The sequence below is a fragment of the Motacilla alba genome, chromosome 2 (genome assembly GCF_015832195.1).
Source record: "Motacilla alba alba isolate MOTALB_02 chromosome 2, Motacilla_alba_V1.0_pri, whole genome shotgun sequence".
NCBI lineage: Eukaryota > Metazoa > Chordata > Aves > Passeriformes > Motacillidae > Motacilla > Motacilla alba.
The window spans coordinates 99,163,624-99,180,173 of NC_052017.1; the positions used below are offsets into that span (position 1 = coordinate 99,163,624).

A 16,550-nucleotide genomic window follows, 5' to 3' on the forward strand; every position below is an offset into this window, starting at 1 on the left:
TTCTCCCTCTCTACAACTGCATGAAAAGAGATTTTGGCTAGGTGGGGGGGGTCGGTCTCTTCTCCCAGGCAACCAGCGACATGACGAGAAAACATGTCCTCAGGCTGCGCCAGGGGAGAACCAGGTTGGACATTAAGAATAAATTCTTCACAGAAAGGGCGGTTAAATACTGTGACAGACTGCCCAGGGAGGCGATGGAGTCACCGTGCCTGGAGGTGTTTAAAGAAGGATGTGGCACTTAGTGCCATGGTCTAGTTGACTCGATGATCTCGATCTTTTCCAACCGAACTGAGTCAGTGATTTTTGTGACAACAAACGCTCGGTGGCTGTTTGGCGACCGAAGCCCGCGGCGCTGCCGAGCCCCCGCGGCACCTGGGCGCGGCCCCACCCCCCGCCGGGCCAGTGACGTCACCCCAGGTGCTTCCCGCCTCCTCGTCCCGGGGAGGCGTGGTCTCCACGGCCCTCGGAGGGCGGGGCGAGGGTCGCGCATGCGCCCGGCGCCGGCTGCGGGACACCCGGTCGCGAGCGTATGTGCGCGCTCGCCGCTCCCGTGAGGCTGGGGGCTGCGCGCGGGCGGTCGCGGGCTCGCCGCTCGGCCTCCTGCGGACAGGCTCGCGCGCCCTGGCGGCCGCCGCCATCATGTCCGCCGCCATCGAGCAGGAGTTCCAGGAGATCGACGCCACGAACGACTGGCAGGCGCGTTATCTGGTGAGCCGAGCGGCGTGGTCGGCTCTAGCCGGAGAGCAACAGGGAGAGAGGAAGGGCGGGGGGAGAGAGACCCGCGGGCCGGCAGCGCCCGTGCTTGTGGCGTGCGGCTCCGCCGCCGCCGCCGCCTCAGCAGCGGGGAGAGCGGAAGTCGCTGGGCCAACACGACTCTCGCCCTCAGGTGCGAGCAGCGGAGCCGTGGGCAAGCGCTACGCATGCGCGCTCGGGGCGGACTCGGGAGGGGGGCGGTGGCGCGCAGGCGCGAGGCGAGGCGCGTGCGCGGGCCCGGCGGCGGCTCTGGGTCCGCGCTGCCCCCGGGGCTCAGCGGAGCGGGGCCCGCTCCGGGCCGGGACAGCCGCCGGGGCACTCCCGCTGCACTCCCGCGGCTTGCGGGCGCTGTGGGAGGCTGTGCCCTATAGTACGGATTCGCCCAAGGCTTGGGTGCCCCCCTCCCCCCCCCCATCCCCCCCGCTGGGGGGTTCGTGCGGCTCCTCAGGCACCCGTGCTCCCTCCTCAGCCCCCGTTCCCGCTGCCTTGGCCAGCTCGGCGTCTGCTGCGGGGCCTCTGCGCGAGTGCCGGTGAATAAAATGCAGTATTTGCATTTTTATTTTAAACGAGATTAAAGACTTCCAAGAATAGTCAGTTCCATAAAACAGGCGTTATATATCAGCTGGTGTCACTCGAGCAGTTAATTAAGCCCGCAGTATTTTATAGCACTCTTTCACAAATGAGGAAAGAGAACCAACCCCCGAAGTTTTCATTACTGACTTCAAATTATGCCTTGTCTCTGTTAAATTAGTAATTTATTTGCTTTTATATGTGATTCGAATACAGTATCTCTACTGCAGTATCTCAGATGTTGCAGTTTTGGATATATCTGTATTACAAATAAGTAGGATCTAGCACCAAGCCGGCCAGAGTTCAGGAAGGGTTTGGACAATGCTTTCAGGCACATGGTGTGGTTCTTCGGGTTATTCTGTGCAGAGTCCAGAGTTGGACTTGATGCTGTGTGATGGCTGGATATCATGTGGGAAAACCGATTTCCGAATTAGCCATTAAATTTCTTTAAATTCAGTTCTTTTCAGCAAGCCTACCCTCCCACACCATCACTGCAGAAGTGTTTCTAGCTATTTTAATGTTTCTTTGCCAAAGCATGGATCTGTTTCTGTGCACTGGTGGTGCAGGTGCTTTAAGAAACAGAATATGTTGTATCCTGTTACTGAGTAATACAAAATCTACCTTTCATGCAAACTTGGGTATGAATGCCTGCCAGATCCACGAGCAAGTTCCCAAAGCTTGTCAGCCATGTAAACAAGATAAGTTCCAGTGTGCTGTATCAAAATAGAAAACCTAATGGATCAAGAGGTTTTTATACAAATATGTGGAGTATTGGTGCTTGGCAGTTGCTGCTCCACATTGTGGTTTATGTTCTTTGCCAGTTGGCAGCACATTTTAAAGAAAGGTCATGCAACCAGGGCTAAAAATTAGAGCTTTCTTTTGTACGTTATAGTTCTGCTGATGCCCTTTCTGGCTGTGTTCATTGTCTGGGAATAGACTAGACTGTTTAGGAAGTTTGAAGACAAAGATAGTGGGAACATTGAGAAGACCAAAGAATGCTCAGTTGTAATAGGAAGTTTAAATGCCCTTTGGGACACAATGATCAAATGTAGCAACATAATCTAAAAACAGAAAGAGAAGTCAAAGTAAAATATTGTTAATTCTGTACTGAACAACATTTCTGCTGGGATGGCATCAGTACAGAGATATAAATACAGGGTAGAATACGTTGAAGGCCATTTTCAGTTTTCTACATAAGGTAATTCTGTATGCCTTAGTGAGGTTGTAGAAAAGGTGCACTCAGGGAAGAAATCAATAAAGCAGAACATTCAGAATGTGTGAACAGTAGGGTCCTTAAAATAGTGTGTGAGTCTGAGTATCTCGCAGATTATTAGAAGGTTTGTGTTAATGCGTGGGGAGAACAGACTTTGATTCACATTGATATTTGTGACTCCAGAATTCTTCATATTGGATCACATTTAACTACAGCTGTATGGGATGAGCCATCAAACCACCAAGCATAATCCTATGGCCCTTAATAGTAGCCATAAAATAATTACCTGGTTCACTGTTGTTTGTGGGGTTTTATGCTGCCAATTGCTTTAAAGGAGCCAGCAGAATGCTGCTGTTGCATCTGAGTCCCTTACTGCTTTGGAAGATAATGTGCAGCTCTGAGGTAAACTGCAAGCATAATAAATATCTGGGATTAGGGGTTTTCACTCTTTGATCCTGATGCATCAGTTGCTTGTCAAATGGTGCTTACATTGGTAGTTTTAGCCAAATGTAGGAAGATCGAAGTGGTGGCAGTTTGGCCATGAATGAAATGCATCTTCCGACACTAGGGGCAGTAAAATTTGGTTTAAAAAATGTTAGTTATTAGTAATGTTGCTTAATTAATAGTATGTGTAGAACATTAATCTTAATCAGGGTGCTGGCTATAAGTCAATTATTTATTTTGTCTTTTTAAGGAAATCCGACATAAATCCAGTGACTACCCTCACAGAGTTGCAAAATATCCAGAAAACAGAAATCGAAACAGATACAGAGATGTTAGTCCATGTGAGTATCTTTTCTACAATCATTGCAGTAAACTTACTAGACCTTCTCTTACCCTGTTGACACTGGAGGGGATAAATCATGGTCATTGCAAATTTTGCTTTTTGTTTATTTCTGTAAGCATGTATCCTGTGATAAATGTGGGATTTTTGGTAACACATGCACAAATGTGTATAACAGGAGGGAGAGGAGTCTGCATGTTAAGCTCATTGTGCTGAATGGTGAATGAGAGATGGTTGCAAATCACAGGTATTAGCGTATAGGTAAATTTTGCTGCAGAGTAATGTTTCAGAGGTATTGTTCTCATAGGGAAATTATTTGTTTAATAGTGCTTTATCTGTTATAAAAAATGAGTATGGAGGTGAAGTTAGTACACCTTGACTAAAAGAAATGTTTTCTTTTTGGACTGAGTGATTCTGCGCATTTTTAAGGTGGTGTGGATAAATGCCACTCAGTTTCTACTGTTGCTTTAAAAAATGCTTGAAATTTTGTTGGTTTTGCCCGTGTAGTAAATAAGGTATGGAGTGCTTTGTACTTCTACTAATTGCCATTATATGGTCTTTTTGACATAATCTTGTGTCTCACGTGAAAAAAACTTTTTAGACCAGCTTCTCTGCTACAGAGATGCTGTGGGCTTCTTTTCATCAGCATTTTACTTCCGAAATTGGAAGCCAAAATTATTGCAAAAAGATATGTGAGCTACAGATAGGGGGAAAATTATACAGCTTTTATTTTTTTCCCAGTATATTAAAGCTGGGACAGATAACATGTTTATGTATTCCTTATGAAGTTTCCCAGAATTCTGAAGGGTCCTGGATCTAGGGTTTTTGGAGGGTTGCTGGTGTATTGGGGCTTTTTGTTTGAGAGCCTGATCTGAATACCTATTCTAAAATTTGGAGAAGTGCTGAGCTCCTTGTCTCCAGTTGAAAGTTGTGGTGACAGCATGTGCATAGCACTTCTCAAAATGGCACAGAAAGGGTCTTGGATTGAGTCACCCTGGTCAGATGCAGTGCTGCTCCTTAGGCTGCTGCCAGGATGCTCCACTGGCACCCTGAATTTGTACCAAACGGGTCCAGTCTGGTGTGGTGCTGAACCCCCCTGAAATTTTCTGTAAATCCATTTCTCACACACTGATGGGACTCAGCCTAGGAATTCAGTGCATTGCCTCCGTGCTGTGTCTGCATGGCATTCCATGGGAGGAGTGTCCAGCGCTGAGGAAGATGCCTCAGGTGAGACAAGGCTGACTGACTTTCCCCACAGGCTCAGGAAATGGAGCCAGGCCTCTGGTGGACACGTGTTGGTCTGTGCAGAGGCACTTGGGTGTCTCAGCTTTGCTGTAGTGTTGCAGCACAGCATTAGCATTTTACCAGTGCTGAAAGAGATGTTTTATTCAATTTCTGTTTCATACCAGTGTTGCAATGGGGGTTTAAGATGAGAAGGCAGGAAATAAGATTTGAGCCCAGAAGTCCTGGGTCTAACATGCTATATAATGTCCATGTCAGCTGCTGTATTCGTGCATTTACCTACTGTTTCTCCCATACATGAATGTAATTTATGTAAGGAGAGTGAAAATTTACTTTCAAACTGTTTGTGCTTTTTCTTTTTAAAAATAGTGTTTCTAAAAGAAATAAAAATACATGATATTAGTTAAGTAGTATCTAATAACACCTCCAGTAATACCTTAGGGATGTGATTTGTATTCATCTCCTGCAGTTATGTGAAGCTCAATATTTTCCTTAATCGTAGCATGCCTTTTACAGTAGTAAGTAGCATCAAATGCCTTTGCTTTAGTCATGGCAAAACCTGCTTCTGAAATGCATATTTAGCCAGTAGAAAAAAATATGAATGATTGTATTAATTCCTGGACCCAGTGCAAAAGCAGAGAGACAGATAAAATCTAGTATTGAAGTAGTGGTTGGGCTTAGGAAAAGGCTAGAGCTTTTCTGTTACACTCTGACATAGATTATTACATGATGGTGAATAAGATGGTGAATTTTATGAAGAATGTGTCAGTTTCTGGCATTTATGAAAGAAGGATGGTTTGAATTGGTCCACCAAGATAGCTTGCAGAGCTGGGCACTAGAAACAAAGCTGCATCAGGAGAACAGAGCAAAGCACTGTATTTGAACTAGCTAATTCCTCCTGAATTTTACTTCTGTATTTTTAAATATGACTCAATTGCTTGAGTAAAGTAAGAGTAGGAACGATGAGAGTCAGGAGCAGAAAGAGGCCTGGAAGGGGAGTGTATGATAAACAAGATTTCAAGGTAGCAGTGCCTAAATTTCAAAGCAGCTGGGATAAAAGCTGCATGGTTTGGTCACTGTGGTGAACACATCTAATTGGGGTGCATGTATGCAAGGACTCGGTGTTGCAGAAATACAGGACAGCTCAGTCTCACACAATCTTGACGTCTCAGTCCTTCACTTTGCAAATTTCGCTGCTTTTTAGCAGTGTTTAGATGAAACACCGGTGATACTCGTATTCTCAAATAGTCAAAGGCCTTCAGAACCAGCTGTTGGACTTTTAAGATCTAGCTACTTAATCATACTGAAAGACATACTTTAAAGAAAGAGTTTTATTTCTCCAAAAGTAACAAGAAAATGGTTTGTTAACCGTGGTGGCTGCCAAGCCTGTCTAAAATCTAAGGTGGTGTGTCTGCAAGAGGAAGTGCAAAGGTTGTTCAGTTTTACGGGAAATATGTCAATTACGAGTCCAGGAAAAAATGTTTTGGGTTGGTTTGCCCCATTTCAACTGTGATACCTGGGACAAGTACACTGAAACAAAGTTGTGTCTGTTACATACATTGCTAGATAAAAATTGATTTCTGTTTGCTGGGAAAGGCTAAGCATCTCTGCCCATTATGGTTGAGTTTCACAGCGTTTCCTGTTTCATAAGTATTTTTGTTAGTGTCCGTTTTTGTTGGCTAAAGATCTGTAGCATATGTAAGTTTGGTTTGGTAAAAGCTGTCAAGAATTACTGCCTAGATGAAAAAAATAGCAGTCAAATAGTTTGGTATTAGTCTGTAACAGGCAGAGGAGTGTTTTGGCTTCATAGTACTGAAACAGGAAGTTAATCTGAAATAGGTTTGGTTTGACAGCCAGTCATTTCCGGACAGATGAAACCATTTCTCAGAAAACGTTGTTAACAGAGGAAAGTAACTTGTGAGGTTGTTATTCTTTATTAATAATTTTAATGAAACTCCAAAGATTTCTGTAATTAACTTGCGTTCTAAATCTTAACCTTGGTTCTTATCAGAGGAGTCTAGTGTCTCAGATTGACTGCAAACACCTCTAGAGCTGAGGTTCCAGATTTACAGGCAAGAAGGAAATCCCCTCAGCAAAATTGGCAGGATTTTTTTTTTTGCCTTTTGCTTTTGAAGGGTAGATGGGGGTTTACACAATTTTCTCTTCAGCCTTCCTTTGTAATAGGGTGTGTTGCTCAAGAACCTGGGTCATCTGAGCATATTTGCTGATCATGTTGCTTTTGGAAGATCTTATAAGGTAGTGATTTCTCATGTTTTCTTCCTGTGGCTTTGAGTAGATTTTGTGTCAGATCTTTCAACCATAGGCTTAGAGTTGGCATAGTGTACAGGAGAGGAACATGAAGAGAGTTGTGCTTTATAGGGAACAGAGTTGGAGCTGATTTGAAAGGTTTTACACATGGTGCTGATTAATTATCATTGCAGGAATGTTTGTTCCCTTTCTGTCCTGTGGTTCAAGTGTATGTGCTGAGAACAGGGAGGTGTTCAGCCCAGAATAAGCCTGCTGCATTTCTTGTCCACATTAGAAGCTGAGATTGGTGATTTTTATGACATCATGTGAAACATTGTAAAATAAACTCAACTTGCTGTTGAGTTTAGAGATACTTCTTCCTTTGGGGATGGGGAAGAGGGGAATTTTTATAGCACATGCTGATCTAAACTGTATTGTGCCTTAGGATTTTTTCCTGTAATCCTGCTTACAATTGTAAGGATGCTATGCAGTAGTGACATGTATATTTTGGTATGAATGCATTTCAGTGGTGAGCTAGGCTATGACTGATATGATGGCATTCATTGTGTACAACCAGTGACAGGGTGGTGAGGAAAAGTCATTTTGCCTTTACATTGCCTTAGGCTACCTCTGAAACTTGAGACTGTAAAGTCTAGTGACAGAGTATTGCAATTTTAATAATTTAGCAGCTCAGATAGACTAGATTTAGATTAGTGAAATGGAAGGGATTTGTTGGTAGGTGGGAAAGGTTAGGCAGGGTCACTGGGATGGCTTGCGGCTGCATGTTTTATTTATGACTTTCTTTAATCCACTAAGTAGCATTTCTCCTTCCTCTGTTGATAATAGCTTTATATTTGGGGGACCAGAGACATCTCTTGGATAAAAGATAATTTTGAACTTACGCATTCAAGAAACACATTTGTTTTATAATGAAAACCTTTAATTAACCAACTGCAGGAACTGCAGTTGTGTACTGTGATGTACAATGCCAAACATTTTTTATTGTGATTTTAACTGGATCTGTGATTTTCTGTTAAGCTGGAGGTGAGCAGAGTGAAGTTTTGGCATTATTTGATGCATGGGAAGTAATGTCAGTGCGGCGGGGTTCCACTGGAAATGGGTTATCAGCATTTGCTTACTCAGATAGGGTCGTTCTGGGAGTGTTTTTTCTCAGTGAGGAGCCAGAATGAGAGTAAATTTTAAGGTTTCCACTTCCTTTTCAGGCTACATAGTTTGTTGAAATAGAGGAATTAGCGCTTCAGAAAAGCAGTACTGACTGTATTTTAGCTGCTGTGGGCATGGCAACACATAAGCTAAATCTTATCTTAAAGATAGGTTTATCATTCATATAAATCTAAGTACTTTGTAACTGGAAGTTATATACATACGGGAAGTGCATTACAGCTAACTCACTGTCAAAAGCTGGCTTGCTTCAGTTAATTCAGAAGAGCAAGCCAGGGTTTGAATGAGGTTTCTAGGTCATTGTGTCCTTTAAGAACCTCATCCCTTGAAAGAAGAGAAATCAATATATTCTAGTGGTTTGTTTTTTTTTTTCCGTCCTGTGGACTGTCTGCCAGAGTACTTGCAGGATCTCTTCTGTTTTAGTTGGGGAGGGAGAGGGAGGCTGTCTGTGCATAGAATGAGTTATTAAAGGGACTTAAAAAAACAACTTGCAGAACTTTATATGTCATGTTTACAAAGCAAAATTTGTAAGAAGGGAAAAAATGAATCTGAGAATGTAAGGATTAAAGTAGGAAACCTCCTTAGAGGCTGCAGTTATTTGTCCCTGGCAGCAGTACAGCAGCTGCCGCTGGGTGATTAAACTGTTAACAGTGCTTGCTTGCGTCACCTTTCCGAGAACACTGGTACCGGTATGTGTGATTTACTATAACAAGATCTTAAGTTTTTCCTGTTGGCAAATGACATGTAATATTTACAGAGGTCTTGGTTTCTTTCCAGTAGAAACACTTCAGATAAAGTGATACATGAAAGGAAAAAGTAATGCTTTCCTATCCTGGCAAATTAATACAAAGAGATATATTTTACTTTAAAATGCACATGTGTCTTAATTTTGCTGTGTCTTGGCTTTGATAATATTTTTTTTTCTTCACACAGGGGTATCATAAATCTTTTAAGATTCCTGAAAGTTAAGATGGTGTTACCTTACAGCTGGAATGCTAATGAAAACAGGCTAACCCAGTATATTTTTCATGCTTTTATATCAAAAATAAATTTTCAGCATTTTTCTGTTCTCTGCACGTTCATATGTGACTGTATATAATATCTAGGAGCTAAGGGAGGTGGGGCAACAGCCCCAAATTTGAGTGCTTCAGCAGCAGCAAAACAGTTCTACTTTACTGTTGACTTCTTTACTCAAATCGAACACGATCATCTTTGGTGGTTGCCAATAGCAGATAGATGAGAGAGAATGTAAAGGCAGATCAAGACCTCGTAAATGTACTTTTCCCAGGTTTCCAAACACATGGAAAGTATTAATATTAAATCATACAAGCAGTCTGTAGAACAAGAGTCTATCTAATTCATTAACTGTTTTTTGACTGCCATCAGCTTTTTGCCTATCCAGGTTTATATTTATGGATGTCTGAGATAAGCTTGGTGCTGCACAGGCTGGCTGTGAGTTCATCTATTGCAGTTGTGCTGAATTTGATACTTGGTAGTTGCTAATATCTTTGTGTGTTTCCCAAAAGGAAGTGAGCCTTTTGGTGCAAGGATGGGTGGGCTGGCATTTTAACACCAGTCTGGGCACTAATTGAGTTTTTTGGGTCAGACTAGGTGAATTTAGTTTTAAAAACTGGTATTGCATTATAGTTCACTCTGCTGTCAGTTTCCTTATGGGATCTCTCCCATCTCTTTCTTAGATATGTTGAAGTTTCTTCAAGTAATTTTAGTTTGCTATTTTTTATTTACTCTTCTTATTCTGCTAGGTGTTGAGCTTCAGGAGGTTAACAGTCAGTTGAATCCCATTTTCTGGCATATAGTTGTGTACAAATTTTAAACTGAAAGTTTATTTAATACAGTGACCGATAAATGGCTGAAGGATTACTTACTGCGAACAAGTCTGACTACCTAAATGTCTCCTAGAGGTTCATAAACCTCCTAGAGGTTCATAAATCACATACTAAAAGGTTCTAGAAACAATCACAGTGATTTTTTATTATGCAGTTTTTTAGTTTGACAGTATGATAATCTTTCTCATATTAATGGTAGAATTTTAAACAGAGTCATTTGCTTGCCTCTGCCATAAAAAGGGGAATTGTCAGTCTTGCTTATATAATTTTGAGATGAAACCAGGTTGTTAGATTAGACTTCATTTAATTGGATGATTTGTTGACTATTTTTGGTTTTGCATGTGCCTTTTTAGTATTTTTATGTTGTATAATATCAGACAATAGCAACAGGGAAAATGAAATTGATCAAATTCAAGTCTGGCTTGAATTACTGCCAGTAGATTTTACTGGAGTTTTTTTTTAGCTGCGTGAGCTTAACTTTATGATTCTACACCAACCTTTGAAACTTCAGTTCACCAAAAATCTCGTAATTTAGGAAATAATGAACTTAGGAAATAGTGCCGTGGAGTGATCTGGTGTGATAGGACAGTGTTGTCTGCTGTGAGTTGTGGTGCTGTTGTATTAAGGAAATGTAACTGTTGAGGGATGACTGTGAGAACCTTTAGGCTTGTGTGGGAGGATTATTTTGTTTGCTTGGGTTTTTTAAAAGAAAAATAAGTATTCCAGTTTTCTGAGTAGCTTCTATTAATAGCTGCCTGAAATTACTCTGATGAAATGCTGATGGGAGAATGGGACAGTTATCAAAGTTATGTGAGAAATTAATTTCTCTTTTATTTGTAGTTTGCTGTTTGGGTCATAGAGCAGAATTTAGTTCTAGTTGCTTGTAAACTAGACCTAAACCTAAACTTGCCTGTTAGAGAGTATCCATTGAGATGGATGCATCATTAATTCTTAATTTTCTTTGAATTTTAGATGATCACAGTCGTGTAAAGCTCCAGAACACCGAAAATGATTATATCAATGCCAGCCTAGTGGTCATAGAAGAAGCCCAGAGATACTATATTTTAACACAGGTAAGCAGTACAATTACTGGGTTATTGCAGGGATTGAGAGTCTAGGGAAGGGGATTTGTACAGTTGTAATTTGTATTTGGATTGCTTCTTGTCTCCATGAATTAAAAGTATCTCATTATTACATGAAGTACAATATCTCAGTGTGATGTAGTTGCTAAAGGATTATTTTATGTTTTAAGAAAAGCTAAAGGGCATATTGAAGTATGAGTAATTTACTGCATGTGAAGCTTCTCAAATACTTCTTGCACTTTTCTTCAGTTCTTTTGTAAATATGTTGCAACAATACTTCTACCCCTTAAGCCATCTTGTACCTTCTGAGCATGCCTGCAGTAGCTTTTCTTCTAACAGCACAATAGTAGTAATGCTTAAACCAAAATAACCATTCCCTGAGTTCTTACGGTTTTGTTGTTTGGTTTTGTTTGGTATTCTTTTCCTTAAAAAACCCCCAGCCTTTTTAAGTCCTGGAACGATCTGTGGCTACTTTCTTGCCTGCCATTTCTGTAATTCTATTAATAATTTGTTTAAACTTGAGGGGTAAACTCTTTCCTGTTTCCCACAGTGAACTATTAGCTGTGCTCAAACCCTGCTTTGCCTATACATTCTCATGCCTATTTTTGTATTTTTTACTACACAGGGTCCACTACCTAATACATGCTGTCATTTTTGGCTAATGGTATGGCAACAACAAACCAAAGCAGTTGTCATGTTGAACAGGATTGTTGAAAAAGAATCGGTAAGTGACATTAGGCCTAAAGTTGTAAAATAAGCCACACAATTTTAATACAGTTGAGCAGTGTTTGATTGTTACATTAGAAGAACTAATAAACATTCTCACTGGTGTGCAGTATAATGTGTATTTAATGTCATGATGAAGTGAGGGAGCTAAGACATACAGTTCAGTTTTTGAAAATAGCATCTATCAAACCTACGTCCAGAAAGGTGAAAGTAGCATTCTGAGAAAGGATGTACAGATAGAACTGGTGAGGAGTAGAGGCAGTGTAAGATGTTCCCAGGACCAAATGGAAGGTGGGGGAAAATAAGTATCTTTAGATTAATTCTTCGAAACATAACAGAGTAGTGTATCTGTTATGTAGAGATGTTAGCTGTAACAATGAAGGCAGACTGCTGCCCAAGAACTGTTGAATTGATATAGTTATTTTTGATTCTTTAGAACCAGTGGCATATGTGCAGAATACACAAATCTTCTGTTATGATGTAGTTTTTCTGCTGTGGTGCCTAAAAGCATTGCAGGTTTTTGTTATAAATGCATGTCATTTGAGGTTTATGTTTATGCTTATTCAATGTAGATTTGTGAAAAAAAAAATGGTTTGTTAAAAAGTCACCCATTTTCTTGTGCAAAAATTTTCCTACAGAAAGTTTGAGTGCGGAGCAAGAGGAATACAAGACAAAGAATAGTTTTGCATTGGTTTGTTAGTTCATTCTTCTGTTTAACCAGAGCCTTCCAGTATTCAGTAAGCCTGGGTAGAACTGGGTGTGACAGATGAGTTCTGTGAATGTGCAGGTGTGCAAGTTAGAAACAAAGGGGGGAAATGCTGAAATAACCGAGCAGAGATCTCAGTTCCCTGTAGAGAACTGGAGGGGGGAGAGGGAAGGCTTAAGATGTATCTCAAAGCTTGTTAGCCATGTGATGGAAGAAAGCATAAACACATAAAACTGGAATGCATAATAGCTACTGAAACAGTTGCAGTAACTTAGCTGTGAACATTATGGACTTCAGGAATTCCTCAAAGTGGGAGCAGGCACTTGAGTCTGCTGTATTGAACAATGTGGACTCAGAGTCTGCACATGCAAAGCCTAAGGTACTAGGATATTTAACAAGGTTTTTCTTTTTTTCTTTTCCCTTCTTTTTCTTTCTCTTAAAAAATCCATTAGGTGAAGTGTGCACAATACTGGCCAACGAAAAAAGATGAAGTTATGACATTCAACGAAACAGGTTTCCGTGTGAGACTAGTGTCTGAAGACGTCAAATCCTATTACACAGTGCATCTACTGCAGTTAGAAAATACCAACGTAAGCTTTTCTCAGTCTGTACAGCTCCAATTCATGGGCTTAAGTGTATCATGAGAACAATGATGTCACTTCAGGTTTGAGTGAGCTTTTACACTGGAAATTTTAATGCACTTTGCTTCTGAGAATGTTGAAGATGTTTGTGTGGAAATAAGCAGGTGATTTAGATCTCAGCCTATACATTAGGAGAGATAACATCTTTGGCATTGATATACTTGTATTTTCCATCTGGCAGTACCTTAACATGCTGAATTCTACATGGTGGTAGTGGTGATTCTAAGAGGAGCTGTAAGAATTAGCTTAAGGGAGGAACACAAGAGTGGAAAATTCTGATTTCCTTTTAATATCAGATACCTGACTAAGTAATTACTGATTTTGTACTGGAGCTTGAGTTTTCTTTGTAATTTAGTCCAGCTGTCTTAGTTTTTGGGGGGGAGGAGTGATTACCACCCGTAGGTACGTAACTTTATTTTCTCTTGCTCCACCTCCCCTTTTGCTCCACAGGACCAACCATCCTTTTCTCTTAAAAATTAAGCTCTTTTAACTGAGTTAAGCTCAAAATAATTGTTTCTGGCCTGAGCTCAGGTTGGAATTTACTGCTTCTGTTTCAGAGTGGAAGACAGGATTGAAGAGCTTGTCTGTTTGTTCTAGCTAGGGTCTTGTAAGATATTCTCTCTTCCTATAAATCTTGCCTTATTTTAATTGAGAGTGCTAGTATGGCAAGTTTTCAAGGTCATCTTTGTCAGAGAACTTGGGAAAGGAAAGCTTGAACGTGTTCTGCATGTTGTTTTATACAACTATTGATATATTTGTTCCCAAATATTTGAATTTGTAGTAACTGTTGATGGTATTCTGAGATAATATTTGTTAATTCATAACCTCCCTCATGAGATCAACTTGATAAAACTTGGCATGTTGTTGCTTGGTTTTCTCCATGTTAGAAGAGGTTTATGAAATATTGTCCTGCTGACCTGAAGAATTTCTCTTTAGTAGTTTGTTTATTGACAGCAAAGGCAAAAGAAAGATGAGTAATGCTGGCTAGCTAGTGCCTAAAAAAGAACAGCTCTGCCTTTTGGAAAGCTGAGACAAGTTTTTCTAACTACCAAAAAGGCTTCTTCATGGAACTGTTTGGCTGATGTTGGGCCTTACTTTTAAACTTCTTTTTTTCAAATGATGCAGTTTTCTTTACATGTATATGTTTGAACATAACATTAACTGGAAAATGCAAAAATGCCTCAGGGAACTGCACAGTGTATACTTTAAAAGACTTTTAAGTTGGAGCTATTGAGCACTTAAATTTCTGGGTTTGTTTTGGACCAGCAGTGCAGGCCTGTCAGCACTGTACAGAGTTTCTTGTAATGTCATTGTCCTGGTTTAAGATGGTAAACTCAGGACAGTCATATAAATCAGTTTCACAAATACCAATCTTTCTGTAATGAATTTTTATTTTATCTCTCTAGCACTCTGGTAAGGCTCCATGAATATTAACTACAGTGCATGATTTTTGTAGAAGAAGCAGAACGTACTTGGTTACTCAAGCAAAAAAAGCTGCATAGGTTCATATAACACTGTCAATGTTATATGCAGCCTTTTGTAAGAATTTGATAATTATACCATAAAACTTGTGGGAACTGAGTATTCACAGTAACTTGAAATGTGAGCTTAATTGTGTTTACGTAAGTTATTCTGCAGGGGCCTTCGGTGGAGGCTGAGTGTAAGACATTTAGCCACTCAATGCCTGGAATATAGGATGACTCATGAACAAAATATACTCTGAATGCCAAGAATACTTTAAATTTAGTATTTCCTTGAAAACAGAGAGAACCAAGGTTGTCTTTATAAAGCAAGCATTCTGAGCTCAATTAAGTTTGTCTTACTGCAGCAAATTTCTTTAAGACATAAACAAAATATGTGTATATGAGGGGTAAGGTGTTTGTCTTGTTACCAATGAAACAACCTCTGAGTATTTAGTTGGTTGGTTTTGATGCTTGTGTTAAAAAGATTACTTAGAAATACAGGTGGGATTTGGGGCTGTTCTTTTTCAGGATTGTATCAAGGTATTTGTTGGTTTGATTTTTTATTTTATATCTGTTCTAGGAAAAATTTGTTTTTGAGGCTAGCACAGAGAAAATAGAGAGAAAATGGTGTTTATTGGTATCTTTCCAAAAGTTTTGAAAAGATGCCTAATGTTCTTTGTTTTGTTGGTGATTATTTTTGAATCTCCTTATTTTTTTGCCTGACCCAATCTGCATTTTAGAATACAGATATTTGAAGCTGCTTTTCCACCATGGTTCATTTTGTATCTTCCATGGGTTTGGTGGCGTCAGTTGTCAGCTTACTGAAAGTTGAGTGCTGCTTTCTACTGTAATAGCTCAGGTACCAAACGTGTCACTTAATAGAGACTTAACTGTGAAGGCTTCCATCACCCAGTGCTTCTTGGAAAATAAAGAGAGAAGGAAGATATTGTGCTCATGTTAAAATTTTATAGTAATTTATGACTGAAGCTGTTGAATGGCTGTGGTTTGAAGCAAAGTCTCCCAGCTTATTGGAGAAGTGATAGTGAGGTGTACGAGAACCTATTAAATCTATAAAATTACCTTTGCAAAATGCTGCAGGAGAATTGTTAGATCTTGACATCTAACCTGGGAAAGACTCCACCTTGTGTTGAATATGTATTTTTATATTATTCTTTATTGTTGCTTTTAGCTATTTTATTCCTTAATGTCACAACTTTTTGTATTGATCTTTAGAGAAAGAAAACTTTGTTTTCAGTAATTTCAGGTACAGAGGAATTCAGACAAACTGTGCAAGGGCAAATAAGCATCAGATCTTCAGGGAAACCAGGAATTGCTTGGACGAGGAAATGGAGCAGTGGAATTTGATATTGCAGAAGGAACCTTTCTGAATGTATCTCAGACTAGGTTTCTGGTAGTAAGAATACAGCAGTAGAAGGAGAGGTTTGTGAAGAAAATACTTGTTGGTGGAGAAAGGACTAGAACAAATAAACTAAATTTGATGTGACACTGGTGGTGTGATACTTTGGAGTGAGGACCATTAATAAATCTCTATTGGAATCTTGAGTCCTCTACAAATAGCAAATATTTGGAAAAACCCATTAGTAAAATGGATTCTCAACTTAGTACCAAGCTTCTTTGTGGCTGTGACTGTCAGATTAAGGTAATGCAAGACTGCTTAGGGGCCCTCACTAGCTGATCCTGTGGATGAACCAGAATGTTTTTGATAATTATTTGGCCCCCTTATCCTCAAGGCCATTTTTATGTAAATTTTGGAAAACATTTTGGCCATCATGAATGAGCAAATAGAGGAGGCTCTGTTAGAAGTTGATTTATTATTTTGAATTTCAGTTTGTAGAATACTGCCATTATAGGATGCCTTTTCATTTTTATATGATCAAGTTAGTTGTTAATGAACTTAAGGCGTGTTCATTAAATATGGAACCACTGTGTGGTTGTAGGTGTTTCATGTCTCCATATATTTGACCATTTCAGTAGCACTTTGATTATGGCTTTTATAAGCAGTGTGTGAAACTTGACAGACCAGCATTGTTTTGTTATCCCCTGTTTTACTTGACCCTGAAGGCACCAGCTTAA

The 16,550-nt window shown here is 40.1% G+C and overlaps 1 protein-coding gene across 2 annotated transcripts in view; it reads left to right on the top strand.

The window, feature by feature from the left end:
* The first annotated feature begins 466 nt into the window (after window positions 1–466).
* Window positions 467–16,550, top strand: part of PTPN2 (protein tyrosine phosphatase non-receptor type 2) — a 30,547-nt gene continuing 14,463 nt past the window's right edge. Inside the window, exons 1-5 of one of the 2 annotated variants that reach the window (XM_038126978.1) lie at window positions 467–708; window positions 3,231–3,321; window positions 10,811–10,911; window positions 11,546–11,644; window positions 12,805–12,942. In XM_038126978.1, coding sequence (XP_037982906.1) covers window positions 640–708; window positions 3,231–3,321; window positions 10,811–10,911; window positions 11,546–11,644; window positions 12,805–12,942 — 498 coding nt within the window. In that variant the 5' untranslated portion in view covers window positions 467–639. The remainder of the gene's footprint in view (window positions 709–3,230; window positions 3,322–10,810; window positions 10,912–11,545; window positions 11,645–12,804; window positions 12,943–16,550) is intronic. The other variant, XM_038126977.1, reaches the window with a different exon arrangement.